This window comes from Pseudorasbora parva, chromosome 4, assembly GCF_024679245.1.
Source record: "Pseudorasbora parva isolate DD20220531a chromosome 4, ASM2467924v1, whole genome shotgun sequence".
In the NCBI taxonomy this organism is placed as follows: Eukaryota; Metazoa; Chordata; class Actinopteri; order Cypriniformes; family Gobionidae; genus Pseudorasbora; species Pseudorasbora parva.
The window spans coordinates 30,383,268-30,411,229 of NC_090175.1; the positions used below are offsets into that span (position 1 = coordinate 30,383,268).

General features: G+C 45.0%; 1 protein-coding gene across 1 annotated transcript; it reads left to right on the forward strand.

Moving 5' to 3' along the window:
* On the forward strand, positions 1-27,848 carry LOC137073244 (serine/threonine-protein kinase SIK2-like). The gene is made up of 12 exons (XM_067441534.1): positions 1-249; positions 658-813; positions 996-1,112; positions 1,821-1,884; positions 2,000-2,161; positions 2,738-2,862; positions 2,965-3,088; positions 3,364-3,587; positions 8,731-9,097; positions 9,241-9,411; positions 9,596-9,776; positions 27,320-27,848. Exons 1-12 carry the CDS (start codon positions 103-105, stop codon positions 27,627-27,629), a joined length of 2,148 nt encoding a protein of 715 aa, XP_067297635.1. The 5' UTR covers positions 1-102; the 3' UTR covers positions 27,630-27,848.
* Positions 27,849-27,962: the final 114 nt, after the last annotated feature.

Sequence of the window (27,962 nt, forward strand, 5' to 3'; positions counted from 1 at the left end):
CAGTGTACACTCGTGCTGTGTTAAGTTGCTGGGCAACATGAAATTTCGTATCAGCTCTCTGACGCAAAAGTGACGTTAATAAAATAAGAACGAGAGTTAGCAATGGTATGTTTGCATGAGGCGGAGGCTGAACCGATCTTATACCGACTTCATCGCCCGCGAACTCTGGGAATGCATGTCCGAAACTGTCTTCTGGTTGTTGGACTTGGAGAGGTGACAGACCAGCGTGACGACTGCTCGAACGAACTCGTGAGAAAAACAAGAAAATTATTGGATTAATGTTATAATAATAATAATAATAATAATAATAATAATAAAGGTTTACTGAATTTATGTGTTATTTTATGAAGATTATTTAATGGATTAAGCCTGCCGTTCCAAGAGGTAAGAATTAATTCAGCCAAAATGGGAGTCTTTTTTCTTCCTTTTTTCTGAATGTGAATATAAAACGATTAACTTTTTTCTTTGCATTATCTACGCATGAAATGGACATATTTAAAAGCTCGTTTGTCCGTTTATAGGTTGACAGTGCTCTACGCTTGTGAATGACGCACGTGGTAATGTTCAAGCCTACTTTTTATTTCAGTATGTAAAGCGTGTATTACATATTTATGAAATGATGTGATTACTTTACTTGATCTTTACTCTGATTTTTAGCCCTCCTTTCTCACAATGGTGATTTTGTCGGAGGAAAAGGCAGCGAGGCAGTCCGGGAGACCACTGCAAGTGGGTTTCTACGAGATCATCAAGACATTAGGCAAAGGAAACTTTGCTGTGGTTAAACTAGCTAGACACAAAGTGACCAAAACAGAAGTATGTTGTGGTTTTTGTTATTACTCACCTGCAATGTACAATTTAATTACTTGGCATACATTAGATTAAATATAAATGGAATCATTGCGAATTATATTTAATGTTAAAATGCATTTTTATTTTTATAATTTTTTACTAAAATTTCTTTACTAAACAAACATTTTGTGGTTTTATTTTAACAGGTTGCCATAAAAATCATTGATAAAACTCGACTGGATGAATGTGATTTAGAAAAGATTAAACGGGAGGTTCAGATCATGAAGCTTTTGAAGCACCCATACATAATCAAGCTTTACCAGGTGTGTGTGTGTGTGTGCGCGCGTGCGTGCGTGTATGTGTGTGTGTGTGTGTGTGTGTGTGTGTGTGTGTGTGTGTGTGTGTGTGTGTGTGTGTTATTCAGTCATTATGGTTGATTGCTACTCATATGTAATGTATATTTATCTATTGGGCACACAAAGTGTTGATAGACCTTTGTCAATAATACTGTGTTCACTTGAAATAAGAGTTTAATATTTCTTATATTGCCCTAAAACTCAACCCCTGATATCAACTGATAACGACTAGAATCTGTATCTGTAGAATCTGGACTTTCCACTTCATTAGTTTAAACTAGCTGAAAGCCAGTTTACAGTGAGTTTATTCTAATGCACCATGACTTTCCCATGGCTGCTACTTCCTTTCTGTACTATCAGGGGTATGTGGAAGGGGGAAAATAATGACCTCCCAATGGAAAGGTCGTGATACAACTGCTTGCTCAATAATTATTTAATATTGGTGTTGCAATGTCATGGTAAGAAAGCAAAACGGAACAAAAACAATAAGCCACATTCTAGAAAAATAAAAGTAAACCATTAAAAATTAAATTAGATTGAAAATTCACATAATTTGATATTTTGATTCATCACTTTATTTATGAAGATTATATTAAATGAAAAATGCAATGAATTATTTTTTTAAATGACTGCTTGTCATTAGTATGAAGAATTTGTTTGCTTCATGACTCATAGGTTATGGAAACCAAAGACATGCTGTATATTGTGACAGAGTATGCCAAAAATGGAGAGATGTTTGGTGAGCCTAAAGAAAATCTTTTAATTACTTACAAATCTGCATTTTTTTTTAACCTACAAATCTTCCTCCCATGCATGCGGACGACTAATACTGCTGTTATATTTATCTTTCAAAGATTATCTAACCTCAGTTGGTCATCTAAGTGAAGCAGAAGCTCGTAGAAAATTCTGGCAACTCCTTGATGCTGTAGAATATTGTCACAGGCATCACATTGTACACAGAGACTTGAAAGCAGAAAATTTACTCCTGGACAGTAACATGAATATAAAACTGGCAGGTAAGAAGGATCATGTAGTCTACCTCTATTTTCACAATTTATTATTATTATTATTATTATTATTATTATTATTATTATTATTATTACTATTATTATCCATCCATCCATCCATCCATCCATCCATCCATTCTCCAAACTGCTTAACCTCTGTAAGGTGTCGTAAAAGTCGTAAAAATATGATCACATTTAAAAACTATTGACAATCAAAAAAAAAAAAAAAGAAGTAATTTAATCCAGTCATATTGCTATACTTTTTTTTGTGGCATCATTTTTTTTGTGGCATCATTTGTTGGTGTACTGTATATTGTAATCAAGGAGACAATCATATAATGGAATGTTAACATAAAACATAAAAGAATGTTTGAGGTGAAATATGAGATAAGTGGAAAGTAATGAGTGCAAAATAACAATAGATATCACAAGATTTTTATTGTAATCCATTTCCAAATTCAAACTGTAATTTTGTTAAAATGGATACAATGACATTTTATCACAAAAATAGAGACTTTATTGTTCCTAAAAGTACCCATATTTAGAGACATCTAATGGGCAGTGTATCTCTTTGTATTACTTCAGACTTTGGTTTTGGAAACTTCTATTTGCCTGGTAAATCTTTGTCTACCTGGTGTGGGAGTCCTCCCTATGCGGCCCCAGAAGTCTTTGAGGGGAAGGAATATGAGGGACCACCCTTGGATATTTGGGTAAGAGCTTTTGTGAACTGTTCTGACCCTCTGTAAATTTCCAGAATGTTCTCTTTGGCATTTAAGGAAACATCTGAAATGTGTCTCCTTACTGCTTCTTAGAGTCTGGGAGTATTGTTGTATGTATTGGTTTGTGGCACACTACCTTTTGATGGCACCACTCTCCTTGCCTTAAGAAGAAGAGTCACTGATGGACGCTTTAGAGTGCCCTTCTTCATGTCACAGGGTATGACTCGATATGTACTATAATGTACTTAATGACACTTCATTTCATATTCCCAATTAAATTAAAATGCATTGTAGTTGACAATAGTATTTCCCACCACTATGTTAAGTTCTTGGCTGCCGAGATATTCTTGGTTACAAACATTCTTCCAGGGTTCTACTCGAGGTTCCTCCTATATATAGAGAGGCTCTGAAGCTATGTTTTTGTGCATACATACAGTAGCCTTTATAGTTCAAACACCATGTTTTATCCTTGCCATTTCTTTCATTTCACAGACTGTGAAAGCCTTATACGGAGGATGTTGGCTGTTGACCCTGCCAAGAGATTCAGTGTGACACAAATCAAACTGCATCGTTGGATGCAGGCTGATCCCTCTGCTATATGCCATTCCTTTTTTCCCTTTTCCTGCCTTGAGACTCATCTCCAACAAGGGACTTACAATGAAGAAGTTCTGAGTATTATGCAAAGAGTGGGCATTGACAGGAAGAGAACCATAGAGGTGAGGAGATCAGGGATCCCAGATAGCAGACAAACAGTGAATCAGCGTTGAATCAATGTTAATGCATCAACTAAAATATCATTGAATCAATGTTGAGATCTCAATGTTGAGAATGTTGATTTTTCATCAGGTTTGCACCCTGAAATAATGTTATTTCAACGATGAAAAATAGATCAAGATGGGTTTAAAATCAATAGTTTTCCAACTAAAATTAAACCACTTATTTAAGTGAATCAATGTTGAATCAATGTTAATGCATCAATCAAAATATCATTGAATCAATATTGAAATATAACACTGATTTTTCATCAGGTTTGCACCCTGAAATAATGTTATTTCAACAATGAAAAATAGCTCAATCTTGCTTTATGTACAGCAGGATTCTATGCCAGTTAATTTGTCTCTTTATATTATTCATTTTAATCAGAGACCATGTGTGGCTGCAGTCGATTTGATTTTGCATCAAAAAGTCACTCAAAGTAAACACCATCCTTCAGTTTACATGCAAATGTATTTATTTATGCTCCACAGTTACAACAGGAAATCTCACATTGACTTGAAACAATTACATCTGAATTTATAACACAAATGAGAAGAGCCTGGAAAAACATGACAACGTGCATCTGCAAAATGGAAGTAAATACAAATGTAAACTTGCCAATAAATACAGAAATGACACAGTACTACTGAAAGAAAGAAGGTAGAAGAAAGAATAATACTCCAAACTCCACCATGAGCAATGTCCCGAAGCCTTTCAGGGTGTAATGGAGCCAGTTCTGCACCGTCCCAGCAAAGATAAACTCTGATGCCTCTTTTTATCAGCATTCACAGCATCTAAAACAACAAGAAGTTAGTAAATATTTGGAAATGTGATTAATTATACATTACAAATATAGCCTACTACAAAATGAAGTGAAACTTGAAATTTTATCAAAATCTTGATATCCCAGTTAAAACGGTAACATTAAATTCAGGACTATTTAATGCATTTTAGTAAAGACTTTAAAGGACCTGCAGACACAATGAATGAAAAAGCAAAGTGACTATATCCAGTGTTTTATCTAATAATATTATTGTATTTAATAGTAAATAAATAAAGTGTGAAAATGAAACAAGTAAATGAATGACCAAATAGCTAAATTAAGAAAATAAAAGAGGAGCTGTATAGGCTACATGGTGGTTTGGAAGAGATTTTTTTTCCATTTACAACACGAACTGGAGGCACAACTGTTTACTAAAATTTCTGTAGTTTGATATAGCTGCCTACAGAACTTAAAGATCTCACTCTTTTCTTTTTACAACACAATTACTGACATGCCAGAAATTCTGACAAGTCAGAATTCGGACGCAATTCACAGTGTATATGCCAATCTTAAGAAAAAAAAATGAATACAAATATGATATGGTTTGGTGAAAAACAAACTGAAACTCAATGTATTAAGATTATCCTGGCCGTTGGTTGTGTAACTTACGAGGGCGCTCATGTGACTATTATTAACATTGCAGTTCACTCTAACTCGCTCAGGAGAAGCACACAAGTTGTAAAACATAAAGATGAATAAAAACACTAAATTAAAATTGAGATGAATTTTATAATTATATTTTTGTAGGCCACTTACCTCTAAAAAACATGGTCGTTGACCTGTGTCTCTTTTTCGCGATTGAAGTCTGTTCAGCTGCGCTTGCTTTGGTTGATTGGTGGATGTCTTGAAGGTGCATTACCGCCACCTACTGGATTGGATTGTGGCGCATTCGATAGGGACCAAGCCCGCAGTCTCCCTCTCATTTACTGAAGCTTTCGCGCCTCGATCGCCCCCCGGTGACCGGTCCCAGTATAGGCGCCCCTCTGTGCTTTCTAATGGACGCGAGGCAAACTAAATAATAAAATTAAACTTCAAATATTTTTCCCCCAAAGTTAGTTTATGTCATTGAAGGCAGTTATCATCACAATGATTTCATTTCAAGTGTTCGTTTTTAAAATAAGTTTAGTTTTAGTTAGTTAGTTATCTGACGCTTTAAAAACAGGAGGTGTGACGTCATGATTGACAGCTGAGACTGACGTCTTCTCTGAGTGAAGTTGTCACTGAGGCACTAACGGACTTTTTTCGGAATTTTTGGGAGCAGATTGGTGCTTTAGCTTTAATTTCTACATTTCCATAACTGTTTATTTCACACCAACATAATTAATTGTTCTGCATCTGCGAGAGTGTGGGCGGGCTTTTGATTTCGCAGCTGTACTTCCTGCTCTACTTCCTGCGCTCTACTGCGCAACTCCGGTCCCGAAATCGCTACTGCGCAGACTCGGTCCCAAGATGTCAGCGCCGTGCACCCCCGCCTGAAAGCTTCAAATATGGCAAGCGGAAACGGATGATGTCGAGTCGTCCATATTTTTTTACGGTCTATGATAGGGACACATATTCTAAATTCTTTATTAACTCTGTATTCTTTAGATAAATAATGAAATACATGTACATTCTACATTATTTAAATAATAATTATAGGCTACATTTTTATTTATTTAAAACTGATAGACTAAATTTATGGTAGAAGTTCTTTGTTTTTGTTTTTGTTTTGTTTTTTTACATTTTTTATTATAATAACATGAAACACAGAATGACAACATTGCATGCCAGTAAGCAGGAAAATAATATACCTTTTAAAAAGATTCATAGTTTTTACAGCTTTCTTATTGGAAGAGTCAGAAATCAAACATGCATACAATTTTAACTCTTTCAGAAAATTTTAAAGAAAGGCTTACAATTACACAATTTACATTTATGTATTCTTTGTGAATCCACATACTCGTTGGTGTACTCATCGTATCCTTTGAGGATAATAAATGTGCTAACATTCACACAAATGTAGCCAATTGATTTGGACTTGCCTTAACATGTTGAATAATGTGACAGATAGCCTCACTGGTGGAGAATTAAGCTGACCAAACATCAGCATTGATTCAATGTTTTTCTTTTCAACACTGAAAAGCATGGAATTATCAACATTGATCCAATATTATTTAGCAGTGAATTTTCAACATTGGTCCAGTATGGTGTTAGCATTGAATTTTCAACATTGATCCAATGTTACTTAGCATTGAAATTTCAACCTCAACCAAAAAGATGATTCTGATGGAATTTCAACATTGAATCAATGTCACCATGCTATCTGGGATAGCTCACCCTAAAAAGAAAATGCTGTCATTATTTACTCACCCTCATGATGCTCTGCGGAACACAAAAGAAGATATTTTAAGGATTGCTGGTAATTCATATTACATTTCATAATAAACTCAGACAAGCTCAGTACCAAGTAATTTTCTGTCAGTTTATTTTCATTTATTGGAATGTATGCAAAGGATTGTTGGTGATTTAAGGCCACAGCGATTACGTCCAATGCATCCTTCAAAACAGGCCAAATGAAGGACACCGAACGAAGGCTGCCTTCCAAGGATCCTTCAAATTAGGATGGCCTTCAGCAACGTTTGAGCTGAAGATATACAGCCTTTGTAGGATGTAGCCTTCCATTTGAGAACCACCTTGAATCAGTTGTACACTCATTACTACGGTGCATTATGGGATTGAATGAGTGCACTCGATAACGTCCACTATGATTTTGAACACCACTAAAAATGGCTCTCCCCTTAAAGCAGCACTGGGTAACTTTTGCTCTCGGGGTCCCCCTACAGTTGGGAAAAAATAATGTCCTCAACTACTGTCGCAAACTCTGTCATCCTTACAACCCTACAACAGGGGATGCCATTGCGCGTGCATTTGTTGACATGACAGCCCTGATAGCCCTGAACTAGTGATGCGTGGGTCGTCTCATAACCCGCGGACCCCGTATGTCTATTTAATGGTCGCTGGTGCGGGGCGGGTTGTAAAAATATATACAGTGGTGCGGGGCGGGCCAAATAATTTAATAAAAGCGGCCCGTGGGTTGGTGCAGCACTAACAGTTACCCTGAACACTGCAGGAGGAGTTCACATGCAGGTGTTCTTCTGGCGTCGCGTGTGAAATGTCTTCATCCCAGGTACAGTCAGTGGCATATGTTTCAGCATGTCATTATATGAATATAATTTCATGGGTTTTATTTTTTTCAAATGCCAAATAATTGCGATAATCACGTTTACAGGCCACCGTCATTATAGTAGTCTATTGGTTACCGTTTTACAGAATCTATATGATACTTCAATTCAATGTTTGAGTGGTAAGTAATCACCATAACAAGCAGGACAGCATCGGTCGGGCACCCCTCCTTCAGCTCACGCCAACGAGCAAACGCTGGTCCAATGTTGATCCTCGTCCTGCCTTTAATCTGATCACTTTTTCGTTTCCTTTTATTGCTTTCCTCCAACAAAACCTTTTCTTTCTTATTTGTCTGTGCTGCTTCGAACATGACTATATTATCAGACAAACAAAGTTGGGCTCGCACGTCCGAATTTAAGGAAGTGAAGTTGGTGGAAGTGACTTATATGCCGTAAAGCAGTCAAATTTTGTAGTTCTTTTTGTTCTCGTGTTACTACCCGAAACCCGAAGTTTAAAAGTACTATTTAAAAAAAAACAATCCCCTTCAAGCTATGGCAGACGTGTCTTTCAATTTATTGTAAGTCGATGTATCATCACAAGAGTCTTGAAAATATATTATGAAGGTTTTAAAGTTACCTAGTGCTGATTTAAATAGTGGCATGTTTAAGGGTATTGGAGCAATTTCAGCCCATCCCAGACTTACTTACTAATGCACTGAAAGACGAATATCCTCTTGACAATTTCAGAAAATTCCCATTAAAACGAAAGTCCTAAATGTTACTGGCTGCATTTCGATATGTAATGCTTTAGTGCCAGTCTGATTTTTGTGAAGTAAGACTTATAGACCCTGATAAGCTTTGCTTTGTCCTGCATGCATATACATTAATTGAACTAACATACCTTTCGCGTTGTGCATTTTCTCTAAAGACAAATGTGACGTGGTACAAGTATTCAATCCTTCAAATATTAGGTGACATATTCATAGTGTCATATGTACTGGGACAAAAAGATGAAGATTATTTTGACACTATACAGTAGTTTGATTATAAAATGTATACGCATGTACAAAGAACTTACCTTGCATCACTTCATTGACTAAAACTTGCCTCTATATTCAGTCTCTTCAGAACAGTAGCTTCAACCACTTTTCTGCTATCTACTGCCTGCTGTTAGAAAGAGTGATGAAGCGTCAAGCACTGCAACAAAACAAACTGGGAACTGAGTGGCTGAAAGTGCCGGGTCACAACCCTCCAGCAAAAGTGCTGCCTCTGGACGACGATCTTGGCACACTAGAGTACACGTGTTCTGCTTCTGCTAACTGCCAGCTGGAGACTACAACATATCAAGAATCACTGCCTGGGGATCTAAAACGGGAGGAGGAGGAGGACAATCATTCCTCTATCAATCCTTTTGGGAGATCTAGAAAATCACAGAGACACATTCCTTCAGATGCCTGTGCCTCCCAGAACTTTTCCTGCTTACCAAGTAATTTGAAGGAATATCTATAGATATTTCATTCATTATGATTAATCCATATATACTGGCTAAAAGTACTGTGACATTGATAATAAAGTGTTGCAGAATGTGTCGGACTCTATTTTATTATTATTCCCTGTCCTTTGTTTCAGGTATAGTCATAGATTGTGTAGATGGTGCCACCTCAAACAGCTGTCTCTGGTCCGGTCCTTCTGCTTCTACTAGTTCTTCTTTCACCACCCTCTGCACCCCATTAGAGATGGGCACTGACACCAATGGCCGCATGACTCAGGGATTGCATCCGTGTTCACAGATATTACTAGGTAATTCCGGCACTCACTCATCCACCCTTGAGCAACAGAGTTGTCTGTCCATACCCAGTTTTTAGGAGGGAAGGAGAGCCTCAGATACCTCTCTTATACAAGGTCAGGGAAACAGTACACTGTGCAGCGTTTCTATCATTGTAACAGTAACAACATGAATTAAACAATATTTCCCTTTTTTTAGGTGTGAAGGCTTTCCCAACCCATTTGAGAAAGCATGTCTATATTAAGCGCCAGCTGAGTTGGAATAAACTCAAGGAGTCTGCACGACACACATGGATCCTAGATGACAGTCCTCAAAGCATTCCATGTTCTCCAGTGGAGCGTCACAGTGGTGTCCAGGAGAATGTTTTACAAAATAAAAGGTGAAAATAATTCAGTGATTAATTAACCTTTTTGTAATGTCAAATTAAAAGTTTTACTTTAAAGCACTTTTTTTATCATTTTGTTTTAATAATCTTTCTTTATGCTTTAATTAATGAATTAAGGCTGTTCACACCAAGAACGATAACGTACTCGGTTACTTTCGTAACCTCGGTTCCCTGAGAGAGAGGAACGAGTATTACGTATGGGGAAAACTCCTTTTCTCGAGAATATGAAGCAAAACTTTATTAATAAAGGTATCCATGTAAAGCGTAGTGCCGCTGTACGGCCATAGCCCAGCGCGAGGAGCGCTCTGATTGGCCGGGCCGCGGCAACTGCAGGAACCTATGGTGAGGCGGCTGAGAGGAACGAACCAATGGGGGGCGTTCCAGAAAGCCCGCCGTAAAAGGTGCTTAGATTTGCATACAGGAGGCTATATAAGACCCTAATTCGCCATAGGTGTCAGGTTTTAAGATCGACTGAAGCGATACCTGAGAAGCATAAACACGGCACGGAACGTAATACTCGTTCCTCTCTCTCAGGGGACCGAGGTTACGAAAGTAACCGAGTACGTTCCCTTTCGAGAGAGGTTCCTCGTATTACGTATGGGGAACACAATGTAAAGCGCCGTGTGTGCTGACTGACCCAGTATACGCAAAGCACATGTCAATAAAACCCCCGAGAGAGGCAGCTTATAAGGGGAATGAAGAACCGGAAGAGTCGGTTCGTTTGAACAGCTGATCGGACATAGTCGGATCTTATGATGAATGAATAAGTGCTTAAGGACTAATGTGTACAGGCCGAAACGTAAGGCAATCTGTTTGCCAGGGTCAAGATAGAGCCTAGATGGAGAGAAGCCCTGTTTGTAGAGCTGGAACCTCCAATTTGTAGAATCTGATAAAAGTGGACGGAGAGGCCCAGCCTGCTGCCGCACAGATATCTTCCAAAGAAATGCCACACGACCAAGCCCAAGATGAGGCCATGCCTCTAGTGGAGTGGGCTTTAACGCCTATAGGGCAAGTCAGGTTTTTAGACTCATATGCCAGCGAGATCGCGTCCACTATCCAGTGTGAGAGTCTTTGCTTCGTGACAGCACAACCTTTAGTGCGGCCGCCGAAGCAGACAAACAGCTGGTCCGACTGCCTGAAGGGGGAGGAGCGCTCCAGATACAGTCTCAAAGCTCTGACCGGGCAGAGTAGGTTCGCGTCCTGTTCACCCTGAGATGCGGGTAATGGAAGCAGAGTAATAACCTGTGCTCTAAAAGGGGTAGAAAGCACTTTGGGTATAAAGCCATGTCTCGGTTTGAGAACAACTTTGGAGTTGTTGGGCCCGAACTCGAGACAGGACGGGCTCACTGAGAGTGCGTGTAAGACACTCACACGTTTAACCGAGGCCAGAGCCAGCAGAAACGCGGTTTTGAGTGATAAAAGCTTTATGGTCGCAGTCTGGAGTGGCTCGAAGGGGGGACCCTTCATAGCGTCTAAAACCACCGCGAGGTCCCAAATAGGAGGGGGGTTCCATCTCCTAGCCCCTTTAAGAAAACGTACAATGAGCTCACTTTTCCCTAGTGAATGTCCCGCGATCTGAGCGTGGTTAGCTGCTTATGGCGGCGACATAAACTTTGAGCGTGGAGGGGGAACGACTGGCGTCCAGTAGCTCTTGGAGAAAAGCGAGCACTTCTGCTGTTTCGCATGAGCGTGCGTCGATATTTCGGACGGCACACCAGTTAGAAAACACCGACCACTTCAGAGTATAGAGCAGCCTAGTCGCGGGGGCTCTAGCTTCCGCAATAGTGTTCATAACTCTGTCAGAGAGGTTTCCCGATACCAGTTGATGGGCCATATGTGGAGGGCCCATAGTTCGGGACTGGGATGCCAGATTTTCCCCTTCGCCTGCGTGAGGAGGTCTTTCCTCAGCGGAATGGGCCATGGGGCTGTGTCTGACAGCTGGATCAGATCGGAGAACCACGTTCGGTTCCTCCAGAGCGGGGCTATTAAAAGCACCGTGGATGCTGTCTCCCTGATTTTCTTGATGGTTTGCGGCAGCATCGCGATCGGGGGGAAAGCATATAGCGGGAGACTGGGCCAGACATGGGCCAGGGAGTCCCTGCGTTTGGAGAAAAATATTGGGCAGTGAGTGGGGGGAATGGGTCCCCTGGATAACATATCCGGACCCAGATTCAGAATACCTGGCACGTGAGCCGCCCTCAGGGAGCTCAGGTTGTGCTCTGCCCATAAAAGGAGATGCTTCGCCATGCGGTGAAGAGAATGTGATCTCAGGCCCCCCTGGCGATTTATATACGCTACCACCGACGTGTTGTTTGTACGAACCAAGACGTGGTGGTTCTTTATATGTGGAAGAAAAGCTCTCATCGATAAGCCGACCGCTTTCATCTCTAGACAGTTTATGTGCAGCCATTTCTCTGTTTCTGTCCACAGGCCAGAGATCGGCTTGCCCTCGTGTAGGGCTCCCCACCCTCGAGTGGAGGCATCTGTCGAGACCACTTTCAACCTCGTAACCGTGCCCATAAGCACGCCCCTCCGATACCACTCTGTCCCCGTCCAAGGAGCCAAAGCTTTGACAACGCTGTGGTTCACTTTGACGGGAAGACGGCTCCATTTCCATGCATAAGGAGGGACACGGGCGTGTAGCCAACGCTGGAGGGGACTTATGTGTAACAGTCCCAGCCTGAGCACTGACGATGCCGAGGCCATAAGGCCGAGCATCCTCTGAAAATGTTTCAAGGGAACACGAGTCCCGGCTTTGAATGAAGCCGCCATGTTCTGGACAGCGCGCGCTGTGTCGTTAGCCGCGCGTTCATGAGTCTTGAGTCTAGAATTATGCCCAGAAAAGATATCTTTTGAGTGGGGGACAGCGAGCTCTTGGCGATTTTGATCCTGAGACCCAAACAGTCTAAATGGTTGAGGAGCCAGGATCTGTGTGTTAGTAGTAGTGCTTGAGACTGGGCTATCACTAGCCAGTCGTCGAGGTAGTTGAGCACCCGCATTCCTTTCAGCCTGAGCGGGGCTAATGCCGCGTCCATACATTTCGTAAACGTGCGGGGCGCCGTGTACTGATAAGCCTGCCCCTCGAAGGCGAATCTTAAGAATGGCCTGTGGTGGGGGGCTACCTGAACGTGAAAGTATGCATCTTTCAGATCTATCGTGAAAAACCAGTCCCCGGGGCGATTGTGCGCGAGGATCTGTTTCACCGTCAGCATTTTGAAAGAGCGAGACATTAGAGCTTTGTTCAAATGCCTTAGATCTAGGATTGGCCTGAGAAGCCCGACTCGCTTCGGGATGGGGGAACGGGCTCCACCGCTCCCTTCTCTAACAGTTTCGAAATCTCGGTGCGAAGCACGTGACTGATGCTGCTTTTCACCGAGTTCTCGTTCACGGCGCGAAAGCGCGGGGGCCTGCGAGCGAACCGTAGCGAGTAGCCCCTTTTTACTATGTTCACAACCCAATACACCGGGCATGGCTTGCCAGGCCTGAACCCGACGCGATAGTGGCTGGAGCTGGCGCGGATAAGGGTCGCCTACTAGAGGAAACTCGGTAGCGCTGCCATTTTGTGCTTGTGACATAGAGGGGGTAATGCTTATGTTTGGCGGCGTGCACTGTGGAGTGGGCGCCGGGACATTTATAGCATGGATGGGAGGGGTATATGAGTTTCGGAGTGCAGACTGATATGTGGGCACATTTACTACAGAGAAAAAGCTCTTTTTGAGATTTATTTGGGTCGCCGTGAAAACGGCGTTTGTGTGCAGGCGAGTGCGTTTGACAACGGGCTCGTTGGCTGCGAAACAGGTCGGCAGTCACCTGGGTGCAGGAAACTGGGAGACCGGGAGGGAGAGATGGGGGTCCGGCCGAGGCGAGACCTGACCATCTCCTTTCTCCTTGCGGCTAGGACGGCTTCGGAGGCTCGGGGTTCAACACTAGCTTGGGTCGAGGTCCTCAGGCTGCCTGCTGCGGTTCGTGGAGCGGGAGCGTTGGCGCGTTCCAGAAGAGGAGCGAGGCCGAGAAGGTGGCGCAGCCGGCTTAGCGGGTTGAGAGGGTGGCGGTCTACCTTGAGGGCGCCCCCGGCCTGAAGAACAGCTGGAGCGCTTGGGTAGGAAGTGCCTCATAGCCTGAGAAGCCTTTTGCGCTTCGGTGAAACGCACCGCGAAGCCCACGACTGACGGACCGAAGAGACCGGTAGTAGAGATAGGGGCGTCCAAGAAGGAGGCTGTATCCGCGTCCTTCATCTCGGTCAAATTCAGCCAAAGGTGCCTCTCTAAGACCGTCAGGTTAGCCATATTCTTTCCAATGGCTTGCGCGGTGGCTTTAGTAGCACGAAGGGCCAAGTCCGTCGCGCTGCGAAGGTCCTTCAAAACTTCGGAGTCGGGGACAGACTCGTCCAAGAGCGGAGAAGTCTGGCCTGGAACACCTGAAGGACAGCCATGGTGTGAAGGGCCGCGGAAGCCTGGCCAGCGGAGGCATACGCTCGGCCAGCGAGAGCAGAGGTGGTGCGGCAGGGCTTGGAAGGGTGCTGCGCCCTGGCCTGCCATCCTCTGGAGGAGGGCGGGCAGAGGTGTGTGGCGACAGGCTCTTCGAGGGGGGGGGAAGAGACTCGTAGCCTTTTTCCTTGGCGGCGTCGACGGTAGAGAGCGCTGAGGAAAAGCCGGATCTTGCGCGAGCAGAGTAGGGAGACTTCCAAGACTTAGTAAGCTCATCGTGTACCTCAGGGAAGAAAGTCGCGGGCTTCTGAGGAGAAGAGAGGCGGTGGCTTTCTAGGTACCACTCGTCCAGTCTGCTGCGCGTTGGCTCTTCGGGCTGGGACCACTCGAGTCCGAGGTCTTCCACGGCCTTAAAGAGCACGCGGATAAGCTCCGCGTCAGCATTGGTTTTGGAGCTCGTGGCGGCCTGCGTCGAAGCGGGGGGGCTCCGAGACAGAAAATGACCACTCGCTACCCGAAGCGGCAGTGGAGAGGCTGTCCTCGTCTTCCTCTGGCGACGGGCCACCAAAGAAAACCGAACAGGCCGCTGCATGAGAGGGGAGCTGTTCCTCCTGTGCTGCGCGTGGTCCCGTCCGAGGCATGTCACACAGATGATGTGACAGTCGTCGCCGAGGAGAGGGGCTCTGCACGAGCCGCAGGAAATGCGAGGCATTTGCAAGAACGCCTCGCGCTCTTTTAGAAAGAAGAGATAATAAAAGGATACTGGCGCCGGATGGCGTAGCTGGAACGGCAGAGAAGACGGAGACCGGGGGAATCCGTCGTCCTCAGCTGCAGGTTCCGCTGGTGCTTGTTCGACGGCGGTGCTTCTTCCGGAGGTCAGCGAAGGTGTCGCTGAAGGAGATAAAATCTGACACCTATGGCGAATTAGGGTCTTATATAGCCTCCTGTATGCAAATCTAAGCACCTTTTACGGCGGGCTTTCTGGAACGCCCCCCATTGGTTCGTTCCTCTCAGCCGCCTCACCATAGGTTCCTGCAGTTGCCGCGGCCCGGCCAATCAGAGCGCTCCTCGCGCTGGGCTATGGCCGTACAGCGGCACTACGCTTTACATGGATACCTTTATTAATAAAGTTTTGCTTCATATTCTCGAGAAAAGGAGTTTTCCCCATACGTAATACGAGGAACCTCTCTCTCAGGGAACTATATTAGCATCCACACCAGCAAATTATATCGTTCTGTTTATTCTAAAAGCATCGTTGACTGTCACTTTAAATGCTCAAGCTTGTTACAGTGGAATGGATTCTGATTGGCTGATTGATATGTTTTTATCTTTCATCACATGGAGAAAAAAAAGATTCCAGCATATAATTTCTCTGTCATTATCTTTATAGCTGCTGTGTGAACTCTGCTATTCTTTAATATTGAAAAAGATTTGTAGAACTATACATTTTTATTATCTTTATAGTTATCGTTATTTATGATTGTTGACTAACATATTAAAGTACCTATAACATACTTGATTCTGTTATGCAATATTAAATTTGAAATTAATATATTTTAATTGCACTGAATTATAACTTTATCATTAGATATGTGTAGTTACAAATATATTTAAATGCATGACATATAAGTTTCATTAGAAGTTAAAATTATATTTTAGTTTACCATAAATGCTTGTCAGTACATTCAGCAGTACACTTATATTTAAGATGATAGAAATTATGGTCACACTTTAGAATAATGATCATTAGTTAACATTAGTTAATGTATTAACTAACATGAACTAACCATGAGCAGTACATTTGTTACTGTATTTGTTCATCTTTGTTAACATTAATTAATAAAAATCCAGCTGTTCACGGTTTGTTCATGTTAAGCCACAATGCATTAACTAATGTTAACAAGATTTTAATAATGCATAAGTAAATGTTGAAATTCACATGAACAAGGATGAATAAATGCTTTATAAGTGCAGTTCATTATTAGTTATTGTTAACTAATGTAGTTAACCAACGTCAAAGGGGGGGGGGGGGGGGGTGCTGTTTCATGCATACAAGCTTTTTACACTGTTAAAGACTTGGATTCCCATCCTAAACATAGACAAAGTTTCAAAAACTAAGTTGGACATTTGATGGAGTATTTCTGTATCAAAAATACAACTTCCGGTTTCTCACAAGTTTCTGAGAGATTTTTCCGAGTATGAGTCGGCTTGACGTCGATAGAGCGGAAGGTCCTTGTATGGGCCGCACGGCTCTTCTCCCGGAAAGGTGCGCGCGCGTGACTAGATGCACGCCACCCATAAACAATACTCTCAGGTGCAGCAGATCCACTAGTCCGTGCAACACATCTGTCGCGCCGCACTCCACTTTATTTCTATGGGTGACATCAAGCGACTTCAACGCTTCAGCACAGCATTCCGGGAAGGCAGCGCTGCATTTGAACCGATATGAACGCAGAAATGACAGGAAGCTTCATAACATCGCGGATCTTCACGGTCAATGCTGTCACAGGACTTCACCAAATCATACCAAAGAAGTGTGTTTTTGACGGAGTGGTCCCAGCGATAAAGGTTCGCGGTCCTGCTTTGGAAACAGGCGGTGAGTTAAACTGCTTCAAATGTCTATGTTGTTGGCTATCATCGCATGAGTAAAAATCAGTAAACAACACAATCGCGTATAGTTAATTTATCAATGGAGCATGCAATCTATGGTGTGTGTTCAAAAACATTTGTTTAGCTGACCACTAACGTTATAGGTGTCAGTAAAACCACCCAAACATAAACCTAGCGTTCTCACAAAGCGTGCTTTGTCATTCAAATGCGCTAACGGTTACTATATTGTTGTTCTATGTATAATGTTACACTAGTCTAACGTGCAAAACCGTTTTGCTTGCTACTGCTAAGGTTTAGTCGCATACAATAGTCCATAAACCGAATCATGTCCTCATAAACTGCGAGTAAACACACACACAAATGTTGACAGGCCACTAAATACAGGTTACATACCAGAGAGACGGACGTCCTGATGTTGTTGCTTCTCCTGTTCAATTTATTTCAGCCTCCGGATCTGATTCTGGATCATATATGTATTAGTTGAATCTAATTGATAGCCATTTATTAGAGTAACATTTTCATCTCCACGCTTGAGGATGTCAGCTTTCAGAAGCTCTCGTGCTGTAGCTGCGCGCTCGTCATTCGTTAGCTCCGCCCACATGATACGCCTTCAGCCGCTCGTTTTTTTCCCCGGAAAGACTCGGTACAGCCTATATTTCTTTTATAAATATAATCAAACTAAAGACTTTTCGGAGATATGAAGGATGCAATACTACTCTATAGGTACTCAAGATTGACATGAGATTGACTGAAACTGATTGACTGTTTCACCCCCCTTTAACTAATGACCATTATTCTAAAGTGTTACTGAAAATTAATATGAAAAGATATAAAGATGTACTTAAGTTGGGTCAAAAGAGCACTCTTAAAAGGATAGTTCACTCAAAAATGAAATGTCTGTCATCACTTACTCCCCTCAAGTTGTTTTAAGCCTGTATGAATTTCTTTGTTCTGCTAAACACAAAGGAAGCTATTTTGAAAGAATGTTTGTAACCAAGCAGATCTCTGCAGCATTTGAAAAATACTATGGTAGTCAACTATAATTGTCACGCCCTCACAGCCATCAGACACTGCCACACCCACTTATTCCCCATCACCGGCATTCTGATCACCTGTGCACCATCACCAGCAACACTACATAAGCACTCCTCACCTTTACACTCACTGTCTGGTCTTGCACCAATCCACCTGTGACTACCTGTCCCTCATCGAAGCCTTCACCTGTACCATCTTCGTCTTCATCATCATCATCCTCTTCGTCATCTTCCTCTTCACCATCATTCTCGTCTTCACCTCCTTCGTCTGAGTGTCACCATCCTTCTAAGTATCACCTGTGTTCGTTACCTCTGATAATAAACTTTGCATTTGCACAAATCCATCTGTGGCCTCGTCTGTGTCTGACAGAAGACCAGACCCAATGCAGAGCTCTTCGGACACAAGTGGGGACCGCACCGCAGACCACTTATTCACGCTGTACGGTCCTCACTGGTTCACGACACTCCCTCCACCGCTACCCATGCTAGCGCATCATCACCTGCATCACCGGCACCCGCTACTTCGTCAGCTGCCTGCATAAGTCCTGCGGGTTTGCGGGTTTCTCTGAGCCCTTCAGCCCTTCAGCCCTTCAGCCGAGCCCTTCAGTGGGCACAGTCACTATGGGAAGCGAATGCCCCTGTCATCGGCTCAACCACCGCCTTCTGCGCTCATCTAAAGGAGGTATTTGGTCAACAAACTGATGAATTATCTGTCCATGATCAACTGTTTTCTATTCGCCAAGGCAAACGAGAGACAACGAGTTCCTATGCACTGCGTTTCCGCACACTGGCCTGTATGAGCGGATGTCAATGAGGGTCAATGAGCGGATGTATGAGCTTGACTCCAGATGCCCTTTCTCGCCTCCACCAAGCCGATCTTGAGCCTGAGTACCTTGAAACCATCCTCCCTTCAGCCATGGTTGTCAGCCTGATCCAGTGGGCGCTCCACGAGCAGATCCAACTGGAGAACGCCCAACAGCCTGCTCCGCCGGGAGGTCCAGAATGTCCCGCCTCGCCATCGCCTGCCCCTTCTGGACTTGGCCCATTCTTCCCCGGGCTCTGGACACCCAGGCAGGAGAAGGACCCTCTCGCTCCTTTGCCACCATTACTGGTTGCCCGCCATGCCCCGGGACGTCTCCTGATTCGTCAAGGATGTTCAGTCTGCGCCATTGCCAACACCCCTAGGAGACTCCCCGAGGTCAAGCTGGTCCCTCTTCCGATCCCCGGGCGTCCCTGGAGCCATCTGGGGATCGACTTCATGACCGACCTGCCATCATCCCAAGGTTTCACCTGTATTCTAGTTGTTGTCGACCGATTTTCAAAATCCTGCAAACTCATAGCCTTCAAAGGGTTACCTACCGCGTTGGAAGATGCGGAGGCACTCTTCACCTACCGCCTTCACCTTCCACCCACCTACAGAATATCACCATCATTTCATGTGTCCTTACTCAAGCCCTTCACTGAACCTGTTCCTTCTTCAGCCACAGATCCTGGTGATGGTGCCGTACCTCCTCCTACCATCGACGAGGACCCATCAGTCTACCGGTTGAGAGCCATCCTCGACTCACGGCGACGGGGTTCCCGGATGGAATACCTGGTAGATTGGGAGGACTACAGTCCTGAGGAGCGGAGCTGGATCTCCAGGAACAATGTGCTGGACCCTAATCTTCTCACTCAGTTTCACCAAGACCACCCTGACCGACCTGCTCCTCGGGGTCGTGGTAGACCCCGTCGCCGCCCGTCCCAGCCGTCAGGAGCCGCCCGTGGAGAAGGGGGTACTGTCACGCCCTCACAGCCATCAGACACTGCCACACCCACTCGTTCCCCATCACCGGCATTCTGATCACTTGTGCACCATCACCAGCAACACTACATAAGCACTCCTCACCTTCACACTCACTGTCTGGTCTTGCACCGATCCACCCTTGACTATCTGTCCCTCATCGAAGCCTTCACCTGTACCATCTTCGTCTTCATCATCATCGTCCTCTTCGTCATCTTCCTCTTCACCATCATCCTTGTCTTCACCTCCATCGTCCTTCGTCTGAGTGTCACTATCCTTCTAAATATCACCTGTGTCCATTACCTCTGATAATAAACTTTGCACTTGCACTAATCCATCTGTGTCCTCGTCTGTGTCTGACAATAATGTATTTTCATTTAATTAGGAATAGAAAAGAAGTGTCCAAAAACATTACTCAGTTTGCACTTAAGTATTCTTTTAAACTACATAACTTCTGTAATAATTAGCTACTCTTATACTATGTATTTCTCACAAGCAGTGGCGGATCTAGAACATTTTAGATGGGGGGGGCAAAGGGGTGGCAAGAGGTCTTGGCAGGGTGGCAGGTGTAGACGGTACATGGAAATCCCTATATGTGAATTGCTTTAACAAAACAAACACAAAACCACTTTTAAACTACAGTACTTATTGTTTAATCATGCCCTTACACACTACAACGGTTTTTAATTCACAACAGTAATAAGCCCAGCGTTCGAACAAAACAAAACAGTATAAAATGCAAAATTAAAATATAAAAAAGTACAAGAATTGTGGGAATTGAAGGTCAACTCTCTTCCTCTCTGTCATCTTCCTCCTCCTTATCCCTCTATCTGAATCTGGAGCCTCCTCTTCATCTCTCACTGATTCTTCTTTTTTCTCGTCTCCTTCACTATTTCCTCTTCTCTGTCACTTATTTCCTTGTCTCCTTCTGTCTTCTCCTGCTCTGACCCTCCTGGTCCCTCCAGTTTACTGCCTTCTCCTTCATTTCCCTCACCCTATTCCTCCTGTGTACTTCTTAGGATTTTTTTTTTTTTTTTAGCAAAAAAGCTAGTAATATTCTTACTTTTAGCCTTCCTTTTCATGGTTAGGCTCCAGCTACTTTCTTCAACTACTCTTGCCTGCAAAAGTCAATTTGTGAAAACCTCTGATTATCCTTGTATTACATTACACTGTAGGGCCATGTAGCTAATAAGTAGCCTATATAACAAATATAAAAACAGAAAGATTTATCACATGCACACACCAGTTATGTTTAGACAACTTAATCCTATTGTATTTATTTCCCCAGTTCTAAAATGGTTGCATTGCTGTTGTATCTGAGAGGAATTGGATTTAATAGGACTGCTTAGCTAAATCAAATGTAAAAAAAATAATAATAATTGCATCACAATAAGTGCATTGTGACTGTCACTAACATTTTAGTAACAACTGAATTTTATTAGGTTTAGTGACAACATGTTACAGTGTTTACTTGGTACAATTTCTGGTAAGCTAAGCTTTGTTATTTCAATTCAATTATATTATTAATATGATTTGATTTAATATTGACTCATTTGGATAAATATTAGGCACACAAGATGTACCTAATCTCAAGAAAAAACAACTCACCTAATGCTGTAAACATACAGAGAGCCCTATCAGCTGGCAGTGCTATTTAAGGTAAAAAATAACTTGTAACAAAGTTCGTATAGAAGGAAGGAAGAGGACACAGGCGTCGGTTGGACTGTTGACGCTTTCTGTTTATTATAATTCTCAAAACACATCAGCACACTCAATGGTGTGCTTTTCTCTCAACACAACGATCACTTCCGGGTCGGCACTTCCGGCTTCCGGTTAACTCAGTCTCTGGGGTTCGCGTCAACAGTCCGGCTCTCTCTCTCCCTGTCCTCTGGTTCCGCTGGCATTTTATCCCCTCTCCGCGCTCATTACTGGAACAAGAGACAGGTGTTATTAATCTGCGTCCAACCCACTCACTTACCGCTCGTCCCGCGGCTCTCTCTCCCACTGCAGACCTCGCTGAACCACGCCCCCCTTGCCACATACCCCCACCGCCCGACTCAGGCCGGGGAGCCTTTCTGGAGAGGAAATCGGCCACAGCCATCTGAGCACCCGGCCTGTGGACCACCTTGAACTTAAACGGCTGAAGAGCTAGATACCAACGGGTGATCCGCGCGTTGGTATCCTTCATGCGGTGGAGCCATTGGAGAGGAGCGTGGTCCGAACAGAGGGTGAACTCCCGCCCCAGGAGGTAGTAGCGGAGGGTGAGAACGGCCCACCTGATGGCCAGACACTCCTTCTCTATGGTGCTGTACTTAGCTTCCCTCTTGGAGAGCTTACGGCTAATGTACAGCACCGGCCGCTCTCCCCCCTCCACCTCCTGGGCCAGGACTGCGCCCAGCCCCCTGTCCGACGCGTCAGTCTGCAACAAGAAAGGGAGAGAAAAGTCAGGGGAGTGTAAAAGCGGCCCGCCACATAGAGCAGCCTTAACTCGGGTAAAAGCCTGTTGACACGGCTCCGTCCACTGGACCGTATCTGGTAGCCCCTTTCTAGTAAGATCAGTCAAAGGGCTGGTGAGGTCCGAATAATTTGGTATAAACCGTCTGTAATATCCCGCCAGCCCCAAGAACTGTCTTACCTCCTTTTTGGTCTTGGGCCTCGGACAGGTTGCAATTGCGGCAGTCTTATCAATTTGGGGATGCACCTGTCCATGACCCAAGTGGAAGCCCAGATACCTTACTTCCACCCGCCCAATCGCACACTTCTTTGGGTTGGCCGTGAGCCCCGCTCCCCTCAGCGACCTCAGGACCGCCCTAACATGCTGCATATGCCGCTGCCAATCGTGACTATAAATCACGATGTCATCCAGATACGCAGCAGCATATGCGGCATGGGGACGCAAAATCCTATCCATGAGTCGCTGGAAGGTCGCGGGCACCCCGAACAAGCCGAAAGGAAGCGTGACAAATTGGTGCAATCCAAACGGCGTGGTGAAAGCTGTCTTTTCTTTGGACAATGGAGACAAGGGGATCTGCCAATAGCCCTTTGTTAAGTCCAGTGTCTAATAAAATCGAGCCGTGCCCAACCGATCAAGCAACTTGTCAACCCGCGGCATTGGATATGCGTCGAATTTCGACACTGCGTTCACCTTGCGGTAGTCCACACAGAACCTGACCGAGCCGTCGGTTTTGGGGACCAAAACTATCGGGCTCGCCCAGTCACTGTTGGACTCCTCGATTACTCCCATGTCGAGCATTGCCCCTAATTCTTCCTGAACTACCTTTTTCTTGTGTTCAGGCAAACGATACGGCCGGCTGCGAACCACCACGCCCGGCTCGGTCTCGATATGGTGCTGAATCAAGTCGGTACGTCCCGGTAGGGGCGAGAACACGTCAGCGAACTCCGCCTGTAGTTTTGATAAATCAGTGAGTTGGAACAGTGAGAGGTGATCTCCACCAGGGGCCAGCGCGACCGATTGTGCTTTAATGCTCGCCTCTGGCCCGAGATCATCCTCTCCCCCGATCACCGTTGCCAACAACACTGATTCCACCTCATTCCATTTCTTAAGCAGGTTGAGGTGATATATTTGACGCGCCCCGTTCCTATCGGATCGTATCACTTCATAATCGAGCTCTCCTACCTGTCGTGCGACCTCAAACGGCCCCTGCCACTTTGACATTAATTTCGAGCTCGACGTAGGGAGTAGAACGAGCACTTTCTCTCCCGGTGAGAATTTGCGTAGCTTCGTACCCCTGTTATATGACCGGCTTTGGCGGGTCCTGGGCTTGTAACAAATTCTCCCTGGATAGCCGCCCCAGTGTGTGGAGTTTTGTTCGCAAGTCCAGCACGTACTGAATTTCGTTCTTGGCCAAAGAAGGTCCCTCCTCCCAAGTTTCTCGCAGGACGTCCAGCACCCCCCGGGGCTGCCGTCCGTAGAGAAGTTCGAAGGGGGAAAACCCCGTGGAGGCTTGTGGAACCTCCCGCACGGCAAATAAGAGGGGTTCTAACCACCGATCCCAATTTTGGCGTCTTCCTGTACGAACTTCCGGATCATGGATTTAAGAGTGCGATTAAATCGTTCGACCAAGCCGTCTGTTTGTGGGTGATAGACGCTTATTCGAATGGATTTAATGCCCAATAATCCGTAGAGTTCGCTTAACGTGCGTGACATAAACGCCGTGCCTTGATCAGTGAGGATTTCTTTCGGAATCCCCACTCGGGAGATTAATCGAAACAGTGCGTCCGCAACACTCTTCACGGAGATGTTGCGGAGAGCCACTGCTTCCGGATATCGTGTTGCGTAGTCCACGATGACTAACGCAAAACGATGCCCGAAACTTATGACTAACCGGAAGTAGTATTTTTGACAAAGAAATACTCCCATCAAACGTCCACCTTAACTTTTGAAACTTTGTCCATGTTTAGTATGGGATTCCAAGTCTTTAACAGTGTAAAAAGATCAGTATGCATGAAACAGCATTTCACCCCCCCTTTAACCATGCGGCTTGTATCCAATGCCCCAGGCTGCATCAGGCTTTGATGGATCGAGGTTTGGTTACATCCTGAATCCACCAAGGCCTGATATGTACCCCCCTTGATACTCACAGGAATTTGGTACTCTCCAGCTTGATCGGGGTGGTCCGCTGGACGTTCGGGATCCGGATCATTGTTCCGATGTCCATCATCGGACATCTGTCCACAAAATGATCCGGATCACCGCACCGCCAGCAGGCCAGCCCAGGCCTACCCGCCGCCGGGGAGTGGGTTGGAGAATGAGCGCGGGGAGGGGGCGGAACCAGAGCCATTGTCACCACCAGCCCCCAGCGGCCCCGCCCACCTGGGCGGAGCCCGCGAACTCCCGGACGGTCCTAGGCCCATCCCACCCCGGCCTCTGGGGGGGACGCGAGGAGGGCCTGGAGGGCGGGACCTGGGGAGAGGGACAGGGCGAGAGGGAGAGACAGAGGGGGGAGAGAGAGAGTGAGAGGTTAGCGGGGGCTCGCCGACCCCCGGGCACACCACCAGGTGGTCCTCCGCCAAGTTGATGGCTGTCTCCAGCGACGTGGGCCGGTGGTACTGGACCCACTCGGCGGTCTTCCTTGGGAGCCGAGCGATGAACTGCTCCAGCACCACCAGATCGACAATATGGTCCACGTCGCTTCCGCCGCCCAAGAGCCATCTGCGGCACGCGTCCCGGAGCTGTTGGGCCATTGCGAAGGGTCGGCCGGCCTCACCCCACTCCATGGAGCGGAACCGCTGCCGGTGTTGCTCCGGGGTCCGGCCGACCCGCTGAAGGATGGCCCTCTTGAGGTCATCGTATTTCAGGAGGTTCGCGACCGGTAGTTGTTGCGCGGCCGCCTGGGCTTCTCCGGATAGTAGCGGGATGAGGCGCACCGGCCACTGTGCCCGGGGCCACCCGCAGGCCTCCGCAGCCTTCTGAAACCTCTTGCTGGCCTTGGACTATCGCCGCGAAGTGGCGCTCCTGGTCCGCCCGAAAGTCCAGCATTGCCTGATGTTGGTCTTGGTGGAGGACCGCGAGGGAGTTGATAATGTCCGCAAATGGCGTGGCGGAGGGCGTTTGCATGGCGGCGGCACAGTCCTACTTCCTTCCCGGGTTTCGGCACCCGTGTAACAAAGTTCGTATAGAAGGAAGGAAGAGGACACGGGGGTCGGTTGGACTGTTGACGCTTTCTGTTTATTATAATTCTCAAAACACATCAGCACACTCAATGGTGTGCTTTTCTCTCAACACAACGATCACTTCCAGGTCGGCACTTCCGGCTTCCGGTTAACTCAGTCTCTGGGGTTCGCGTCAACAGTCCGGCTCTCTCTCTCCCTGTCCTCTGGTTCCGCTGGCGTTTTATCCCCTCTCCGCGCTCATTACTGGAACAAGAGACAGGTGTTATTAATCTGCGTCCAACCCACTCACTTACCACTCGTCCCGCGGCTCTCTCTCCCGCTGCAGACCTCGCTGAACCACGCCCCCCTTGCCACATAACTCAAATTAAAAAAATGTTTTATTATAATAACAACTTTATTTAATGATATAAATACAATAATAAATATGTAATATGGTACACTACACATATTTAGCAAAATACTCTCTAGCTATAGCTATTATGATCATTTAATGGCTGAGGTAAATGTTATGTGACAATTGTTAGATTGATTGGTCGATATTATATATGAGGTATATACATTTAGGTAAGTTGTAGGCTACTGTTTCTTTCAACATTGTTCATTCGTGTTTAACGTTACAAGCTAGTAAGTTAGAAATGATCGGTCCAAGTGCAGCTAGGGTAGCCTAGAAATCTAGACGCACCCTAGCGGCAGCAAATTTAATTTGCCCGCAAGTGTGGTCTAGCAACTCTCAATTCCTATGTGAGCTGTATTCCTCAGAATCTGGACAACCCAATCACATCGTGTAGGCTATAGAGTCGGCGGGCGGGGCCATAATGACGACGGCCGAGTTGCGTTTGCATGCTTCTAGTAACACAGTCTTCTAGTCAACACAGAAACTGATGAACGGCGATGGTCTTTTTGAATCAGCTCTGCCCGCGCCTCCGGTAGACTTGGAGTTAAGCTTTCCTCTGAGAAAAGAACAAAGAGCGGCACTGAAGTCATTCTTAAAAAGGAAAGATGTGTTCGGAGTTTAGCCGACCGGATACGGCGAATGTTTAATCAGTCAGCGAGCTCCCCTTCACCGTCGTTGCTCCGGTTGGTGTAGCGCTATCCTATCACGTGCAGAGGGAGTTTGAAAGACAACCGTTTATCCCGCCCCTCGGATTGAGCCCTGTCTATGGTGAGTTTCCAGACCAAACATCTTGATGTGGGTCTGGCTTGTCAGGCTACAGCTAGGGATCTGTCACATAACATTTACAAGCGCCAAAACGGCATTTATTGTTTGAATTTCGTAATAAAAGTGACAGAAACTGAGAGCTGAGATTTTTTTAAAATATCAAAACTCAAAAGTAAGTTAGTCTGCTCTGTCTAGTCTGTCGGTCTCCGGCGCTAATTTTGCCTAACGTAGACGCTGTTTTTGCTGATGCTGAATCGTCTTTAGCACACAATACATCCATTACAAATTTAATTTTAAGTTAAACGTGTATTTAAACTACACCTGGGGAAACTTACTTCACCTTCAGGGGCTCTGGGGCAGCTCAGTCTCTCCAGTGGGTTTGTTGGGCTTTGCACCGCTGCAGACTCGCTGTGTGTGTGTGTGTGTGTGTGTGTGTGTGTGTGTGTGTGTGTGTGTGTGTGTGTGTGTGTGTGTGTGTGTGTGTGTCTGTGTGTCTGTGTGTCTGTGTGAGTGAGCCAGACTGAGAGCGAACAACGCTGCTCTGCACGTTTGAATCAGGGACGTTTGAGGGGCGGGGCCGCGGGGAGGGGAATTTCATGTATTTTAATGTTAATACATTTAAAATTAAAAATGAAATGGTTTACTTTTGGTAAATGCATTGGACATACTGGCAGTTCGGGTTATTTTTACAAGTAGGACTACAGTTTTTGGAACATCAAAGTTAGGGGGGCAGCTGGGGGGGCAAGGCTCTGGGCATCCGCCCCTGCTCACAAGTAAACTTTCACAAGTAAACTTTCAGCCATTAACTCATAAAAGGCATTACACATGTTTTTGTAAATTTCAAACAGCTGAAATCAAATGCCTATACCCTCTGTATTTATGTATTTTAGGATGGTTCACTTCCAGTGCCGTCAAAGCCAGCAGCAGCTTCTCCCAGTGGCCTCTACGTCTTATGTTCAACTGAAAAAAACTGCAGGCCTGGATTCACAGAGCTTTTTCACTTCACCTCTCCCTCCGCAGCATCGGAGGAATCCCATCAGTCATCAGTCACAGAACCCTCTGCGGCCACCTCAGTCAGCTCCTCGGCAATCTCTGTTTTCTCTCTCCTCTTCTTCCTGCATTGTGGAACCATCCGCAAAGCTTCTTGAGACTCGACTGCAGATTAGCCCACAATCTCAGTCTCAATTTATCCGTTATTAATAACATATAGTTTAGTATTTGCCCCAGTGGAGTAGTGCTTGAGATTTTAAGAGTAAGGGACTTGACCTGACCAGATGTGGTTTAGCTAGATGTGGGTTTATATAGAGGCGGATCATTTTATTGGGACATCATAATGCATGATAAAAAAAAATGTCATGATTATAGTTGCAGAAAGTGGTATATATATTATTATATATCAATTAAACATTTTTACTCAGATGGATGGCTTGTTGTTTTTCTATTATAATTTATTTTCTTTCCAATTTTTTAAAAATAATAATTAAAGACTACTTTAGCTGTGGTTCATAGTGTGATGAATACAGAGTGCTATTT